General features: G+C 34.2%; 1 protein-coding gene across 1 annotated transcript in view; it reads right to left on the bottom strand.

Annotated features, from left to right (window-relative positions):
• Window positions 1-16,073, bottom strand: part of Smp_148870 (hypothetical protein) — a gene marked incomplete at both ends in the record, with an annotated part of 53,584 nt that overhangs the window by 23,128 nt on the left and 14,383 nt on the right. The window contains 2 exons of the mRNA XM_018791156.1: window positions 9,566-9,809; window positions 14,448-15,152. Of these exons, the coding sequence (XP_018645670.1) occupies window positions 9,566-9,809; window positions 14,448-15,152 (949 nt within the window). The remainder of the gene's footprint in view (window positions 1-9,565; window positions 9,810-14,447; window positions 15,153-16,073) is intronic.

Raw genomic sequence — 16,073 nt, 5'->3', positions numbered from 1 at the left:
TTTTCCATGGTGGTCTAGCTTCAATTGACTGATGATTTCAACTTTGAAGAATGTAAAATGTTTTATGATGATTGAGTTAATCATGGTTGACAAACTAAAAAATAACTTTGTATAGATTGATATCATGAATGGATTAATGTCAGACCACCACTGGAGAGCTGGAAACACTGGACGGCCTTTGAGGAGTCCCATAATGGGACGAAACGGCCATCCACTGCCTCCAGGTTTTCAATGGTGGTCTAACAATGATCCACTCATCATATCAATCTATGCTCAACAATCTCCACAACCCCTTACTGATAAAAATAACTGACGAATAATTTTTACGGAAAAAGAGAACAAGAGGAGAAGAGGATGACAAATTTATCATATACATATATACACATTACTGTGACAATATTCCAAGTATTGCAAAATGTGATTTATTTTCAACTGTCTAGAACTTCATTGAAAAAAAAATAGGGAAATGAAAAAAAAACAATCTTGTCAATGTTGATTAATAAGGTTGAGAAAAAAAGTAGTATGATAGTACAAATAGAAAAATACTCGAATTTTAGTAAAAATACAAAACGAAAAAGAAGAGCAAATAAAAACAGTACCATAGAAACAAAGTAAAAACAGGTACATCCAGCTGACGAGTCCCAAATAGGACGAAATGCGCGTCAAACTGGATTCCACTGCTAACCACTATCCATCTTTGCTTACAAAGTAAAAACAAGTTTTCATATCGAATTTATTTTCTGAAAGATAACTGTTAATGTTAGTATATAACTACTGTAAAAATTAGGTATGCTCATAGTCAGAAGAAGTAATATACGTTATTGAATGAAGTAGTAGATGAGTAGAATGGTAGATGAATTAAATGACTGAAAAAAATACATATTGAGCTTCCTCCACATACAGACACACGCATACATACAAACATCAAATGTATAAAGTTACAACAAAATAAAATATGATCATCAGTATAGGGTAGTGGAGATTGTTAAATTTGATTGAAATCATGAAATGATCTAAGTAAGACAACCATTGAAAGCCTGGAAGCAGTAGACAGTTGTTTCATCTTAGTATGGGTCAACTTAGTAGGACACATCCACAACCCATTCCGACGCGATAATCAAACCCAAGATATTCGGTCTGGCGTGCAATCATTTAACCCCTAAGTCACTGAGTTGGCATCGGACAGTATTGTTGTCTGAATTCAATCAATCGCCAACGCTAGATTGGTTCATGATTTCAATGAAATTCAACAACATTAATAATCCCAATACTATTAATTATCATGCAATCACTAGAGACTAGATTCCAGAGGAAATTTACAGTTATATTGATAAGCCGTGACCTATGGAGTTCAAAAGAGTCAGATGTGAGGCAGTTACCTAACAAAGACAATGAAAAATGGTCACACAATTTTGTGGACTGATTGAGATTAGATATAAACACTGATGGATGCCGACTCAGTAGTGTGGAGGTTGAGTGTTCACGTGCTAGACCAGATGCCTTGGGTTTGATTGCTGTGTGCGGGATCGTGTATGTGTACTTCTGAGTAATTTCACAATAGGACAAAACGATTGTCCACTGCTTGCAGATTTTCAATGCTGGTCTTAGATTGATCTATGATTTTAGATAAAATATAATCACTGAATAAAGAGATGAATTTTCCAAAGTTGTTACAAATTAGAGTGGATATTTGAGAGAATTGAAACTTCTAGGACTATTCCGTGAATAATGATGATACAGATTTTTGTTGTATGTCTATTAATTGCCTGTGTTATGGTACTTTAGTACGGATCTTACTGTAAGGTACCATTGATATTCGTTAACCGTGATCGTATGCTTTACCGTTCCTAAATTATTGTTAATTACTTACTAATCTGTTGTTCTGTTTTGAATCACATATGGTTTGATCTTTTTTATATTGTTATTTCTTACTTATGGTGTTTTGTGGTTATATCTATAAATTGATTAGTATTTGAGTCATGGTAATAGAGAAGTGTAGAGATGAAATCTGCTCTCTATCTTTGTTCTCTGTTGAGACAATGAAGGTACATAGGGAGTTTATGTGCCAATATGCATGAAGATTCTCTGGTAGTTATTAATCAGCAGTGATTTTACTCAAAAGGCATAAAGTGAATGCATCATTAGCAGAAACTATAATCAACAACTCCTAAGATCACGTGGTCCGATTACTCTGGTAAAATAAGATATTTTTGAATTCATAACAAGAAGATTATGCATTAACAGGATAGAATAAATAATATTCGGTACACATAAAGAGCGTTGAAAGAAAACAGTTCAACAGCGGTGTATATTAAAAATATCCAAACAAACAGATAAACAATAGATTTGAAAAAAATAATATCACTGATTTGGAGTACATTAAACCTTGATCTAACATGTACGATATGAACTACTTATCAACTAACAATTCGATTTGATGGAGTTCGACTGTATCGTCAAGTTTAATTTTCATTTCTTAATAATGAAACAATGATGGTCACTTAGCTGTCTCCGTACACTTAAGAAGTATTCTAAATAAAACTGATTACATGTACTTCATTCACTTGGTTTACACCGGTGCATCGAACAACCTGTTTATGATCGTTAGTAAACACTAGTAGTAAGGAGTGCCCCGTTTGGAATAGATAATGTTCAATACTTTTTAGCCCTTAATGGTTCTCCAGTTAGAATCAATTCGCCATAAAAACCATATTTAAGTGGTCAAAAACATGTATTAATTCAAAAGGAATAAACAAAATGAAAGAGCTTAGTTTGTTTATAGTGAATTTGAAAAGAAAAAGAAGGCGAAATTGCATTCTTCATACATTTTCCGTCCTGCTAACTTTATTTATTAGTAAATTATAATTCATGTGATTCTACCGTGCTATTCAGCTGTATAATTGAAGTTTTTATAATTTGAAGTTTCTCTCAGATTACTTATTACCTAAAAGTGAGAATCTTCATCAAAGTGAGAATTGTCATCACGAGCGTCAAGACAGTTCTACAATAACCATCATCAAAAAGGTACAAGTATTTATAAACAGTTGTTTACGCAAAATACTCAACATTCACTGGCCGGATAGCATCAGCAACAGCGTTTTATGGAAGAGGACAAACCAGCTTCCAGATGAAGAGGAAATCAGGAAAAGACTTTGGAAGTGGATAGGACATACATTAAGGAAATCACCAAACTGCACCACGAGGTAATCCCTAACTTGGAATCCTGAAGGGAAGCAGAAAAGTGGAAGGCCAAAGAACACATTATACCGGGAAATAGAAGCAGATATGAAAAGGATGAATGTTAACTGGAAAGAACTGGAAAGAATTACCCAGGACAGGATTGGATGAAGAATGCTTGTATGCGGCGTATGCTCCTCCACGAGGGGTAACAGTCATAAGTAAGTAAGTTAATTGCGATCAATGATGCATAAGAGAATCATTCTAATTCCCTACAACTTGCTTACATCATATAAATAAATTCTATTCATTATACACTAAAAACACTTGACTACATTATTCAACTACTTATATAAAGTGTGAAACCATTCAAAAAAAGAAGATAAACAGAAAACTATTCAATGATCATTTGTTCAATCATTCAATCATTGAAACATTCAATGTTAAATGTTTATTCAACAGAGTGAGACAAACAAAACAACCTACAATCTGATTATCTAAACATTCAACAATAAAATCTAGTAATCAATACATTCGTATACCTTTTTGTAACCTGAATAGCTTTATTCAATAATAAATAATCAAATCTATAGGAAATTAAATAAAAAAGCGTTCATAGTTGCTAGGATATATTTCGATATTTACCATTCTACTTCAGTTTATTATCCTTAATAGTATCTATGATAAAATACAAACAATTATTATGCATTGTAATATTGACATTTAAAGTAATGATTGGCAAATAACACCAAATAAATTTACTTGGTATTGTTTGTTTGAATCTTCCCATCGATTTTTGGGACTGTAATTGATCAGTCTGTTATTGGCCATATGTGTATACTGTAGGTATTGCCTCGATATAACCTTAATTCACAAGCATTACGCACAGTACGCACATATGCTAATAAGAGACTGATCAATCGCAATCCCAAAAATCAATGGGAAGATTCAAACAATACTAAGTGAATTCAAACTTCACTTCATTTCACAAGCAAGTGGCTATTAGGACTCAGCGGCCGAGTGTATAACGCGATGGCGTTTGAAGCGAACGGTACTGTGTTCGAGTTCCAGAGTGAAAATCAACTCTGAGATGCAGGTACATCCAGTTGACGAGTCTCAAATAAGTCGAAACGCGCGTGCTGTATTCCACAGCTAACCACTATCTATCTTTGCTTATAACACCAAATAAATATTAGAATAAACTATTTGTTTTATTGAATAAATATGATTGAATTGTACCGATTAATATAATTAACGTGTTATAATAATTAACACAATCATCATTACCATTTAACTTAAAAAGGAAACTATTATGAATTTTTTTTTTGTATTTTTAATCTTCTATAACTGGTAGAATCTGTGCAAAAAGATAAGGTTGATGAAAAATTGAATAGAATCAAGTAAATATTCATGGAAAATAGTTTCTACCCAAGTTCATTTCCAATAAACTGAAACTAAAATGCTAGACGCTAAGACCTCTCTTACAGTAGCAAAAAAATATTCTGTTTACGAAAATAGAACTCTAAAAAAGATACAATTGCAAATATCTTGAAAAATCGATTGTCAAATTTATTGAAATGGAGATTCTATTCATTTGAAATACAGATTACATTTTTTAGTAGGTACGCGATCCAAGATTATGCTGTGGCAAGCCCATTCAACTACTGTATTATTTGGTGCTCTCTGTAATCCTAACATCTAACCCACTGTAAATTTATGTGTGAGTCTGATTGAGCGCATGTGTCTGCACATCAATCCTTAATCTGTTCTCTTATTGGTTGTAAACAAAGACAATCAATAATTTATCCACAACCATTAACACTCATAAATATATATGGATTTTTAACACTCACACATACACATACTCGATTTCACTGTGTGCTTGCTATCTGTAAGCTTGTGGATTTTTACCGAGCTTCAACAATAAACTATCTCTATAACTGGTGTTCAGGCTTTTGAATAATTTCGAGTAAACCCGTACTTCTACTAGGAGATTTAGCCTGCAGTAAATATTCAGTTAGCGGGATATTATTTATTTATTGGAGTCAGATATAGAGGAATTAATCCTCTACAAAGTTGGTAATCCCGACATGTGAACACGCAACATATTGGCGATCCCGAATTACGAACCCGAAGCAAAGTTGGTAACTTCAACTTACGAACTCACAACATAATTGGTAATCTATATGTGCGAACACGCAACAGAATTGGCGACCGCAACGAGCGAACACAAATCAAAAATGGAACCGCCGACGACATATTCCGTTATGATTCGAATAATCATCATATGCTCATTATTACAATAATGTTATATCATCATCTAACGTGGAATTATTACTTTTGTTCATATTGACATTAAACTATGAGATTTACGCAATCATATCAGTCACCGAACAAATTATAATTATATGGACATTACACGTTATGATATTCGAAACTCACTGGATCATTTTTATTATCCAATGACGTAAAATTTTCCTGATTCAAGTGAGCTCGTTCCAATTTTTTTCCATGTCATTTTCGGCCTAATATTACACTATCGTAGACATAAGTTTGGAGTCACACTCCCGATAGTAGGAACTTATGTTCTCGATACAACTAATGTCCATTCATCCCATTGGTACGCAGCAATCGTCGTTTCCTACATTTTCAGCGACAACCTAAACCGAACTTCCTCAATTTTTGTTTCACTATGATCCATACTTTAATGTCTATACACAAATCAAGTATTTAACGCCGCATTACCAGCCGATTAGTAATGATTATGTTCATGTTATCTATTCATTCACAGGTATATCTGAATGCTGCATCATCGATTATCTATAAACACTATTCGATTACTGCAACTAATATTCTATTCCCATTGCACTGTACACCAGAACATAGAGTTTAGAGCTAGTCTCTCATAGATACACTCTTGTTCGTCACATTCAAGTCAGTCTCACTCGCCGTCATCGATAATCATATGTATTGGTATTTTTGTCATGCCTTAATACGGTTTGGTAACAAACGAGGTTGAGCGCATATCCCTCTAACCACACAAACCACACTAAGCTTCTTGACCAAAAAGGAATACGACTCCGCATATCTCGTCTCCGCAGTCACTATCCTGTCTCTCTGGTCATTCTACTAATACATATTTAACGATAACTCAACGCAAGCGACAACGTACACTGACTTCGCATTTTATTATCATTATCAATAGCAGTACAGCAATGAATATCAACCGTTGATGCAGTCATCATCTTACGGCTGGATTATTTATTACCCCACATAAACATCAGTTATGTAAATTCGAATACATTCATCGCTAAGCGACTCTATTTACTCTACTGCGGCTTATCAGAACATATTTCACTGTTCTTTATCCTCATGTTCAGTCGGCACCATAGACCGATTTCTGTTATATTCTACCTCACTTATTTCCACGATCTATTCCGTTATCATACCCATAAACAATTTATTACTCTATTTTTACGATATTTCGAGTCGCTCATACAAACATGTTATTTTATCATCCAGACAGTCACGATATAACTGCATGTTGAATTTTTTGTATAATTACTAATTTACTCATAATCACATGCTAACGTTTCCATTTCTGTCCTCATTTTGAGAATATTCATGTACATTTTTAGATAAGTATGACACTTTCATATAAAACACTCACCCCTCATGTGACAGATATTGTACAGTTTTTTCCCTACATGTTAACACTATTCATATACCACTTCAGTGCTATTTTTTCGAAAACAGACATTTTTTAAATAAATGTGCTATTTTCTACAAGGGGGCTATGTAGTATCAGTTTGTGTTAAGCCCATATACTTTATTCTAGCTACTGGCCAAGCCAACTCACCTATACATTATGAGTCATATTTTGATCTTGTTAATTATTCGCTTATTAACCTTGACTATATTTTTATATGAGCGTATATGGTGCACACTTCGTATCTTATTCATCATATGTCTGTCATTCATTTTTGTCCGACTATAAATGTTGATTAACGCTTGCTTAAAATGAGTTGACTTTCCCTTCATCTCCAATACGCATTATTATTGCTTCGCTCTTGAGTTGGCTTACCAGCCATCTCCAATGTATGTCATTTATGTTTCGCTCGCTAACATTTGCTCATGTGCTTATAATCTTCTGGTCTGCATCATTCATCAATAAAAATGTAGTTGCCGCTTCCCTTTGCCTTCTGATATTTTACACCGTTAAGATTAGTATAATAACGGTTACCGAAGCGATCAATTAACGAAACACGGCACTACAAAGTACCACTTTGGACCAATTCAGTATGTGTCGACCAGTTAGTATGCTTGCTCTCATGGAGGGTGTTATATAAGCTACACAAAGCATACTCTTTCCAAATGCATCCTTCAAAAATTAGGCAACATATTTGTGTAGAAGTCATCATAAACCAGTCAATAGTTCTATTATGGAGCATTGATGAAATCCAGTCATTTATCGCCCCCAGAATCTTCACCCAAAATCATTCACTAAGTCAGGAGACATCTGTTATGTCCTCGAATGGGACTACTAAACAGTGCCCGTCCATTACCTAAAAGAAGGTATAGAACCTAGGAACTCTCGGCATTGTGGCGAACATTTAACCTTTAAACCATTAGGTCATCCATCCAATTATTTACATTTCCAGCTCAAATCAATTCACGATAATGCATAACCATCTCCCAATGTAATTAATGGTTACAGCTTCTAGTAAGGTCTCGGATGCCCACTTCTAATAAGTCCCATCCTAGAACAATTGATGTCAAATAATTTCATTTTCACTATCCATCTAGCTAGGGTGAGTTCATGACATATTGTATAAGTTTCGATAATCTCCACAATCTTCCTATAATCATACTGGTGTGAAGCCATGATGAAAAGCAAACTCGAAATAAATATTTCTTGGCTGCACTCGATATTTATGAATTGGTGAAACAAAGAAGCTCTTCATAGTGTTAAAATAATGGGTGCCTTTTATGAATTTGGAAATAGTATAATGAAAAGACAGATTTGATCTGAAATATATGATGTATCAGTACAATGTATGCCAAACAGTGCCAGACACACAAACACACTTGTCAAGGCTTTTATGAATGAAAACAAATGAAGGTCTATTAAATAAAAGGTTTGACAAAATATTACATAATATCTCAAAATATAGAAAGTACATTAGTTTAGGCATTAAGATGAACTAAAGATTACAAACCAGGGGAGGATTCGAAGCTATAATAAGTTTTTTTAAACGCACAACATTAACCTTGAATCTTTCAGCGACCAAGGCTTTCACAAACGCAAAAGTAGGTTCCTAATAATTTCTATATCAAGTTGCCAAAAATGTACATAATATCCTTTCTGTGGCTCGTTTAAACTAGAAGAGTTTGATTTTGCACTTCCTTCGTTTCTACTAGGAAGTGTGAGGCGGACTGATTCTTGGGCTTTTTGCGGACACGTTTCACTAATACATGTGTCCCATACACATGAACAAATGCAGATCAAGACGACTAGTGTAGCAGCAGCCCCTGTATTAGTAGGCCTCAACATACACAAGGAAAAAAGCAAGATTCTCAAATACAACACGGAGAACGCCAAGCCAATCACACTAGATAGATAAACTTTGGAAGATGTAGAAACATTCACGCACTTGAGAAGCATCATTAGTAAGAAGGAGAATCTGATGCAGATGTAAAGGCGAGGATTTGCAAAGCAAGGACCGCATTCTCACAGTTAAGAACATATAGAACTCAAAACAACTGTCAACCAATATCACAGTCACAATCTTCAATACGAACATCAAGACAGTCCTACTGTACAGAGCTAAAACTTGGGGAAATACCACAACTACAATCAAAAAAGTACTAGTATTTATAAATAATTGTCTACGCAAAATACTCAACATTCACTGGCCGGATATTATCAGCAACAGCCTTCTTTGGAAGAGGACAAACCAGCTTCCAACTGAAGAGGAAATTAGGAAAAGACTTTGGTGGTTGATAGTACATACATTACGGAAATCACCAAACTGTCTCAAGAGGCAAGCGCCAACTTGGAATCCTGAAGGGGAATGGGAAAGTGGAAGGACAGAGAACACGCTACGTCGAGAATTGGAAACAGATATGAAAAGGACGAATAGCAGCTGTAAAGGATTACCAAGGATAGAGTTAGATGGAGAATGCTGGTGTGCAGCCAATGCTCCTCGACAACGGACAAAAGGCATAATTAGGTAATATATATACATGAATTGCAACTATGTCATAACCGTTTTGAAGCCATTAATTACTCAGAACATTAAAAAAATATATGCGGTGAGAAAAAAGCAAGATTAGCCTGATCAATTCAACAGAGACGTTTAATTTTCATTTAACCAAAAATACCTACCTTGTTAACAAACCGTTTTCTTTCACAACTGTTACATTTGGCGAGTTACGTGTCACAATACCTGGTACCATTTCTGAAACTTCAAATATTGTACTATTAGCATTGCTACTATTGTTAGCCATTGTCGTAGTAATAGTGCCAGTGGTTGTTGTAATTGTACTGATTTTATTCAATGGTGATAAACCAGTCAGTATCATTGTTGATGGTTGATTTTGTTGACGTTTCTTTTGTTGTTCAAAAATAGCTATATTTATATATGAAGAAAAGTCAAAATATATTATTTTTTCTTAGCAAAAACATCGAATTGTTGTTGCAACTTAGCTTTAATGCAGTGACGATTTGTAAAATAGACATAATTTAGTTTGTTATATCAATCACAGACTGACCTCAGTTACAATAGGATTGAAGAATGGAGAGAGTTGGACATTTAATTTGTTATGGCACGAGATTCCTTAGAAGTTCGCATAAATGAACCTATCAGATATGAAAACAAATACTTTCAGAATTCACAACGTACGCTTGACTAATCAAACTAATGGGTCGGTGTTAAATGGTACAACTACAACTTAAAACAGTTTGAAATACAGTGCAATGATCCACTAACGCTATTATTGACAAGCATTTCACTCTTGACATGGTAAAACTCCACTATCCACAACTTATTGTTAGAACTTCATCAACACCTTAAAGTGAGTTATAAATGAGGCGACTGTTATAATGTTAGTTGAAGGGGTTTTATGGTGGCTGGTTTAATTGTCTTAGTACCGTGTTTACTTCATTTAGATGCTACGAAAAGCCAAGAAGCACTGAGTAACTGTTTCTTTACAACATGAAACTTCTTAATCAAACTGTTCCCAGTGAGATCAATTTGTAATAAATGATACCCATAAATTAAACTATTCTCAACAAGTCCCATTCACATATGATATAATTTTAACTGAAATCTATATCAGTAGTTCTCGGATAACACTGTAACAGTTTGGAGAAAAATTAAAAGTCGGTTGAAAATGTTGTACCGTAGACGTATGAAAATGTCCGTTTGTTAACAAAAGAATGAGTTCACCGCACAACAGTTTGCTCTTTACTACCTCATGTTTGTGCAAGGTCGCCTTTGAAAACAGAGAACATTCATAGATCACTAGTATTTAGCTATAGGTGCTTTCAAAGTATTACTCGTATGTATTGGGAAGATGGACTAAGAAATGCTAGATCAGGCTCAGAGTACTAGGTAAGGATGCTAAGTTGATTGATGAGACAGTGAATATATATCGACTGAAATGTTTAGGATATGCATTATTTTTGCTCAACCACCATCTGTCCTGATATGCGATGATAGCTGGTTTTAGAGTTGGTTGAAAGAAGATTATAAGATTCCAAACCAAAACATCTCAATAGTTCATGAAGTCTTTAACATTTGGACTGAGTTGTGTTGTAAGGAGCAAGCCACCTGGTTGGGGTCAATGTGATTTTCGTAACCAATCGTTGGAGATGTTTAGTGACACAGTTCAGAATCTGTCCTGATGGCATAGATGCATTTACCCGTTGTTTTCTCTTAAATCTTCAGTTTCAAAACTATCTTGTACTTTTTTATATCTGACAAATTTATTCTTTCTACTCAAATTATACTGTCTATATTTAATCTTTTCTGAAACTATTGATAACGTTAATACTTCTACTAATCTGAGATTTGTTTTGATAATTTCTTTCCTCTGTACTTATGTTGCCTCGAAACCTGATTAGATACACACATATGACTGGTTCTACGTGACATATAACTAATTAACAAGTCTTTCATTCTAAATTGTTTACTTTTGAAAGGTACAATACTCATAGTCTCCTTATTCGATATGATTGTTCATTGTTAACGTGGTAAGGAAAATATAAATATTTTGATTATAAATCCATCATTTGATACATATCAATCTAGGACAGTCGCGAAATGCAAATCAATGGATCAATGGATGGGTATGTGCTTGTAGGGATAAAATATGAAGATCCTAGAGTTTCAGCTTTATATGATTACCTATATAATTGGTAATAAAAAGATGCTAGTATCAGAAGTGTTCGAAAATTCAATAGTTTTCCAATCGCTTCAAATAGTTCAGGATGTAAACTAATATCAAGTTAATTATTTCCTTATAAAATAAACTATAATTCTTTCAAAATATTAGGTTAACATCGTTGGATGCCGGCTCAGTAGTCTATCGGTTAAGTGCTCTGGCGCGAGACTGGTAGGTCCTGGGTTCGAATCTCGCGAGTGTGGGACCGTGGATGCGCACTGCTGGGGAGTCCCATAATAGGATGAAACGGCAGTCAAGCAGTGCTTCCAGGTTTTCTATGGTGGTCTAGCTTCAATTGACTCATGATTTCAACTATGAAATTATTAGGTTGTCAAACAAATTTCTATTGTGATACTCGTATCAACTTCTGTACACAATTTGTTTACAGATTTTTCTTCATTGTAGAGCATCCAAACTATTATTCATAATTCATTCAATTCTAATTCTCATATTCTATTTCTACATACTTATTAATATGCATAACTGAGTGACTATTGGAGCTCGGTAATTCAATGGATAATGGGTTAGGCGTTTGAAATGAAAGATAAAGAGTTTCAAGTCTCAGTGTAAACATCAACACTGTAATTCAGATATATCCAAATAAGTCCTAAGGGATGAAACGTGCGTCCTGAATCCGAGTGCTAGCCACTAACTGAATTTACTTGAACACAACTGATTAGCTGTTTCTTTTTTCATATTCACTGGTCAAAATACTACCATGGTTACATTCCAACAAGTTTTTCTTCTCTTCCAAAAAACATTAGTACTTCTGTTAGTTGGAGATGTTAACCTACTAATATTTATCGCTAAATTCAAATTAAGTGATTGGAAAGCGGAAATTGATATTAGTAAAAACAATTTCAAATGAGATTTGCATATACAGTAAACAATCATGGCGTCTCGATGTTTATGACTAATAACTAATATAGGCAACCAACTTGTTAGTCAAATGAAACATTAATAGTCTCGGCTTTACCTAATTTATTTGGCTACCCCATCTACTCGAATAAGAATCAATATTTGTCTTTCATAAAAATTATAAATTAATCTAAGTTAAATCAGCATTGAAAACCTGCAAGTAGTGGATAGTCGATTTGTCCTATTGTGAAATTAGACATACACGATCTCTCACACAGCAATCAAACCCAAGACATCCGGTCTAGCACGTGAACACTCAACCTCCACACTACTGAGTCGGCAACCATCAGTGTTTATGTCTAATCTCAATCACTCCACAACATTTTGCGACCATTTTTCATTGTCTTTGTTAGGTACCTGCCTCACAACTGACTCGGTTGAACTCCACTAGTGACGGCTTATCAATATAACTGTGGAAATTTCTTCTCGAATCTAGTCTCTAGTGATTGCATGATAATTAATAGTATTGGGATTGTTGATATTGTTGAATTTCATTGAAATCATGAATATATATAAGTTAGAATATCATTTTTTTATTTGTTTCCCTTTTGCTCTGCTATCTTCAGTTTGACTCTGGAATCATCCAGGTGGATATATATATAGGTGGCTGAAATGCATAATTATAAACTTGTTTCAGTAGTAAATACTACTGTGTTTAGGTTTGATAACAGTATATTCATTACTTGGTGTTTTTTGTGAAGGTTTATATACATCGTGTAGAAGGATACAGACGGAAAGGTCGAAATAATGGGATTTGGAAGACCACTTATTTTACGGTAAATGATTACATCTACTTTTTTAATTTTATATTTATCAAATATTTTGTTGATGGTGCAGTTTTCTTGTCCTATTTGCAGGCTTCTATGTAAGTCATTAGCTATTTACCTAATACTCAGCTTTGTACTACAGTTGACCTGGTAGTGTACTGTGATTCCCTATTCATGATATATTGTGATCCTATAATTGATCCAAACTATCATGTCAGCTTTTAGTTCCTAATAATCCGAAGTAAATTCCGATTACGTAGGCAGAGGAAAAACGTAAGTTGTTTCGGACAATCAGTGTCAGATACCCATTGAACACTACATGTAAAGAGGTTACTAATGCTATTTCTTGTTTAAGAACCCATCATTAGCTGACTGTATAATCTAATGATCTTGTTAAGTAGCCATATAGAACTTGGATTCTTAATACATAGAAAATAGGATATTATAAGTAGAGTCAATAAAAAACCAGAGAATAAGGGACAACAGTTCCGTGTTAGTTTAAGAATTTTCAACAGGTTCGTGCCAATATAGCCACACAGTATCATAACTGATAGCTTTGAGTCTGGTTGTCACTGACCTTTCTGACTACTAAACCGAAATCCGATGTTTCATATTGTCGAATTCAACCAACTTGCCTTATCCTATGATTCTCATTAATATCAATAAATGAGTTATTAATCGATAACAAAACTGTCGCATGGTATCCAACGAGTTTTAGTTATTTAGATTGAAATAAAAGGTAACTGTATCTAACTTATCTCATGTCATTCTCATAAAAAGATTTTCAGAACATAAGCTGTTATCTACTGGATGTTGAAAATGATATAAGAAGTATCGACAAGAAATCTGTAAGTTTTCCTGAATGAATTAAGTCTTAGCTGAGCATAGGACAAGCATTTATATCCATTTATAGGTCAATGAGGAATAAATACTGGACAATGGCTTCATTAGTTTCAAGTAAGATTAATCTATAAATTAATAATTAAATGTATCTGATCCCACTTATCTATTTAAACAATTAAGTCTTTAGGTATACCAGATTCATTGAGATCTTGTACTGTTGATATTTTAAATAATAATAATGATAATAATAATACTGGTAGTGACAGGTATTATGTATAAATTGTATTATATTACCTTGATGAACTTCAGGTGGACAAGTGCAAATTAATCCGGAACCTTGTACATGTTCAACACGTGTATGACGTGGTAATGTATTTGAATCAACATGACTACCAATAATTGAAGCATTAACAGGTACTCCAGTATTAACAACACCTATTGGTTGTATATTATGCTTAGTTGATGTCATTGTATTACGTGGTAATGTATTATCATTTTGTATTTGTTGATTTTGTTGGTGTTGTGATCCAGTATTGAGTTTACTTGGTGATGAGCTACCTGTTGAAGATTGTTGATATTGTGAAGGATATTGAACAAACATTAAACCAGCTGGTGTTTGAATAATTTGTGGTCTTGATGATGTACTCGAATCGATTTGAATAGCTTGATGATTTAATTTAAGTTGACGTAGTAAATCATTTGTTGGTAAAGCATAATATATTGTATACGGTTGTTGTGGTTGGTTACTACTACTACTATTATTATTAGTGGTAGCAGTGGTATTAGTTGAATCTTCATTTTGTATAATTGTTGATGAATTCAATGCTACATGATTACCAGAAATAGGTGTACAATGAATTCCACTAGTGGAAATACCACTTGTAACTGAACCAATGGCAACATTAATTGTTGAAGGTACTTGTGTTGAGTGAACAATGGTTGTTGTTGGGGTAGCCGTCGCTGGAAGTGACTGCGGTGATCCAATCGCATGAACTTTAACTGGAAATATTTTTTTGAAGGAAAAAATAAGAAGCACAAAGTGTTTAATGTCATGTAGATTTATGAATGATTATTCATTACTACCAAAAAGGATAAACACTTTAGAAGTTTGGAATTAGTCATATGGAAGTGAAATTGTCAACTAAGTTTTAAAGAGGGATGAAGTTTTAAACTGACACAGTTGTGAACTTATATCGACCATGTTGCAAATTGTGGCACGTTCTACTACATCTGTTATCGGGATAAACGATATTGTTTTGACTATGATCAAGTGATAATCATCTAGCTAAAACATTGAGTCGATAATGATTCCAAAAGAAATGTGTATGTTTCATTGTTATGTTGGTGATCAATCCTAGTTATCATTACAACTAAAGGGATCAATAAAATTTCACTTTATAAGTCTACCAGTGGGGACTAAGTTAGACATTGGTGAGTTCATCCTTTATTCAGCTGTCAATCAATATAAACTGCACCCTTCTTGGGAGTATTACTCTTTCTAATAATTTATTTATCTATCTCCACATTGCGTTACTGTTCGATATATGTGCTTTATTCACTGTTTTAGACTGACTGTATTTAGTATCAGCATGAGAATTTCTGGAGATTGTAGTATTTTAACATTTTAATTCACGGATCAATCTAAGCTAGACCACCATTTAAAATCTGGAAGCACTAGACCACTATTTCATCCTATCATGGAACTCCTTGGAAGTGCGCATCCACGATCACGTATGCGGGACTGGAACCCAGGACCTTCGGTTTTGCGCACCAACGTTTAACTTCTAGACCACTAGGCCGGCATCCAACGGTGTTAATGTCCGAATTCAATCGGTTCATGATTTCGCGCAACGCTTCATCTATCATGAATTGATTGAAGTCAGAAATTAACACCGTTGGATGTCGGCTCAGTGATCTAGA

This window comes from Schistosoma mansoni (genome assembly GCF_000237925.1).
Source record: "Schistosoma mansoni, WGS project CABG00000000 data, chromosome 4 unplaced supercontig 0032, strain Puerto Rico, whole genome shotgun sequence".
Classification (NCBI taxonomy): Eukaryota; Metazoa; Platyhelminthes; class Trematoda; order Strigeidida; family Schistosomatidae; genus Schistosoma; species Schistosoma mansoni.
Note: the sequence above shows the minus strand (reverse complement) of the source record. Positions and strands in the feature narration are given on the sequence as shown.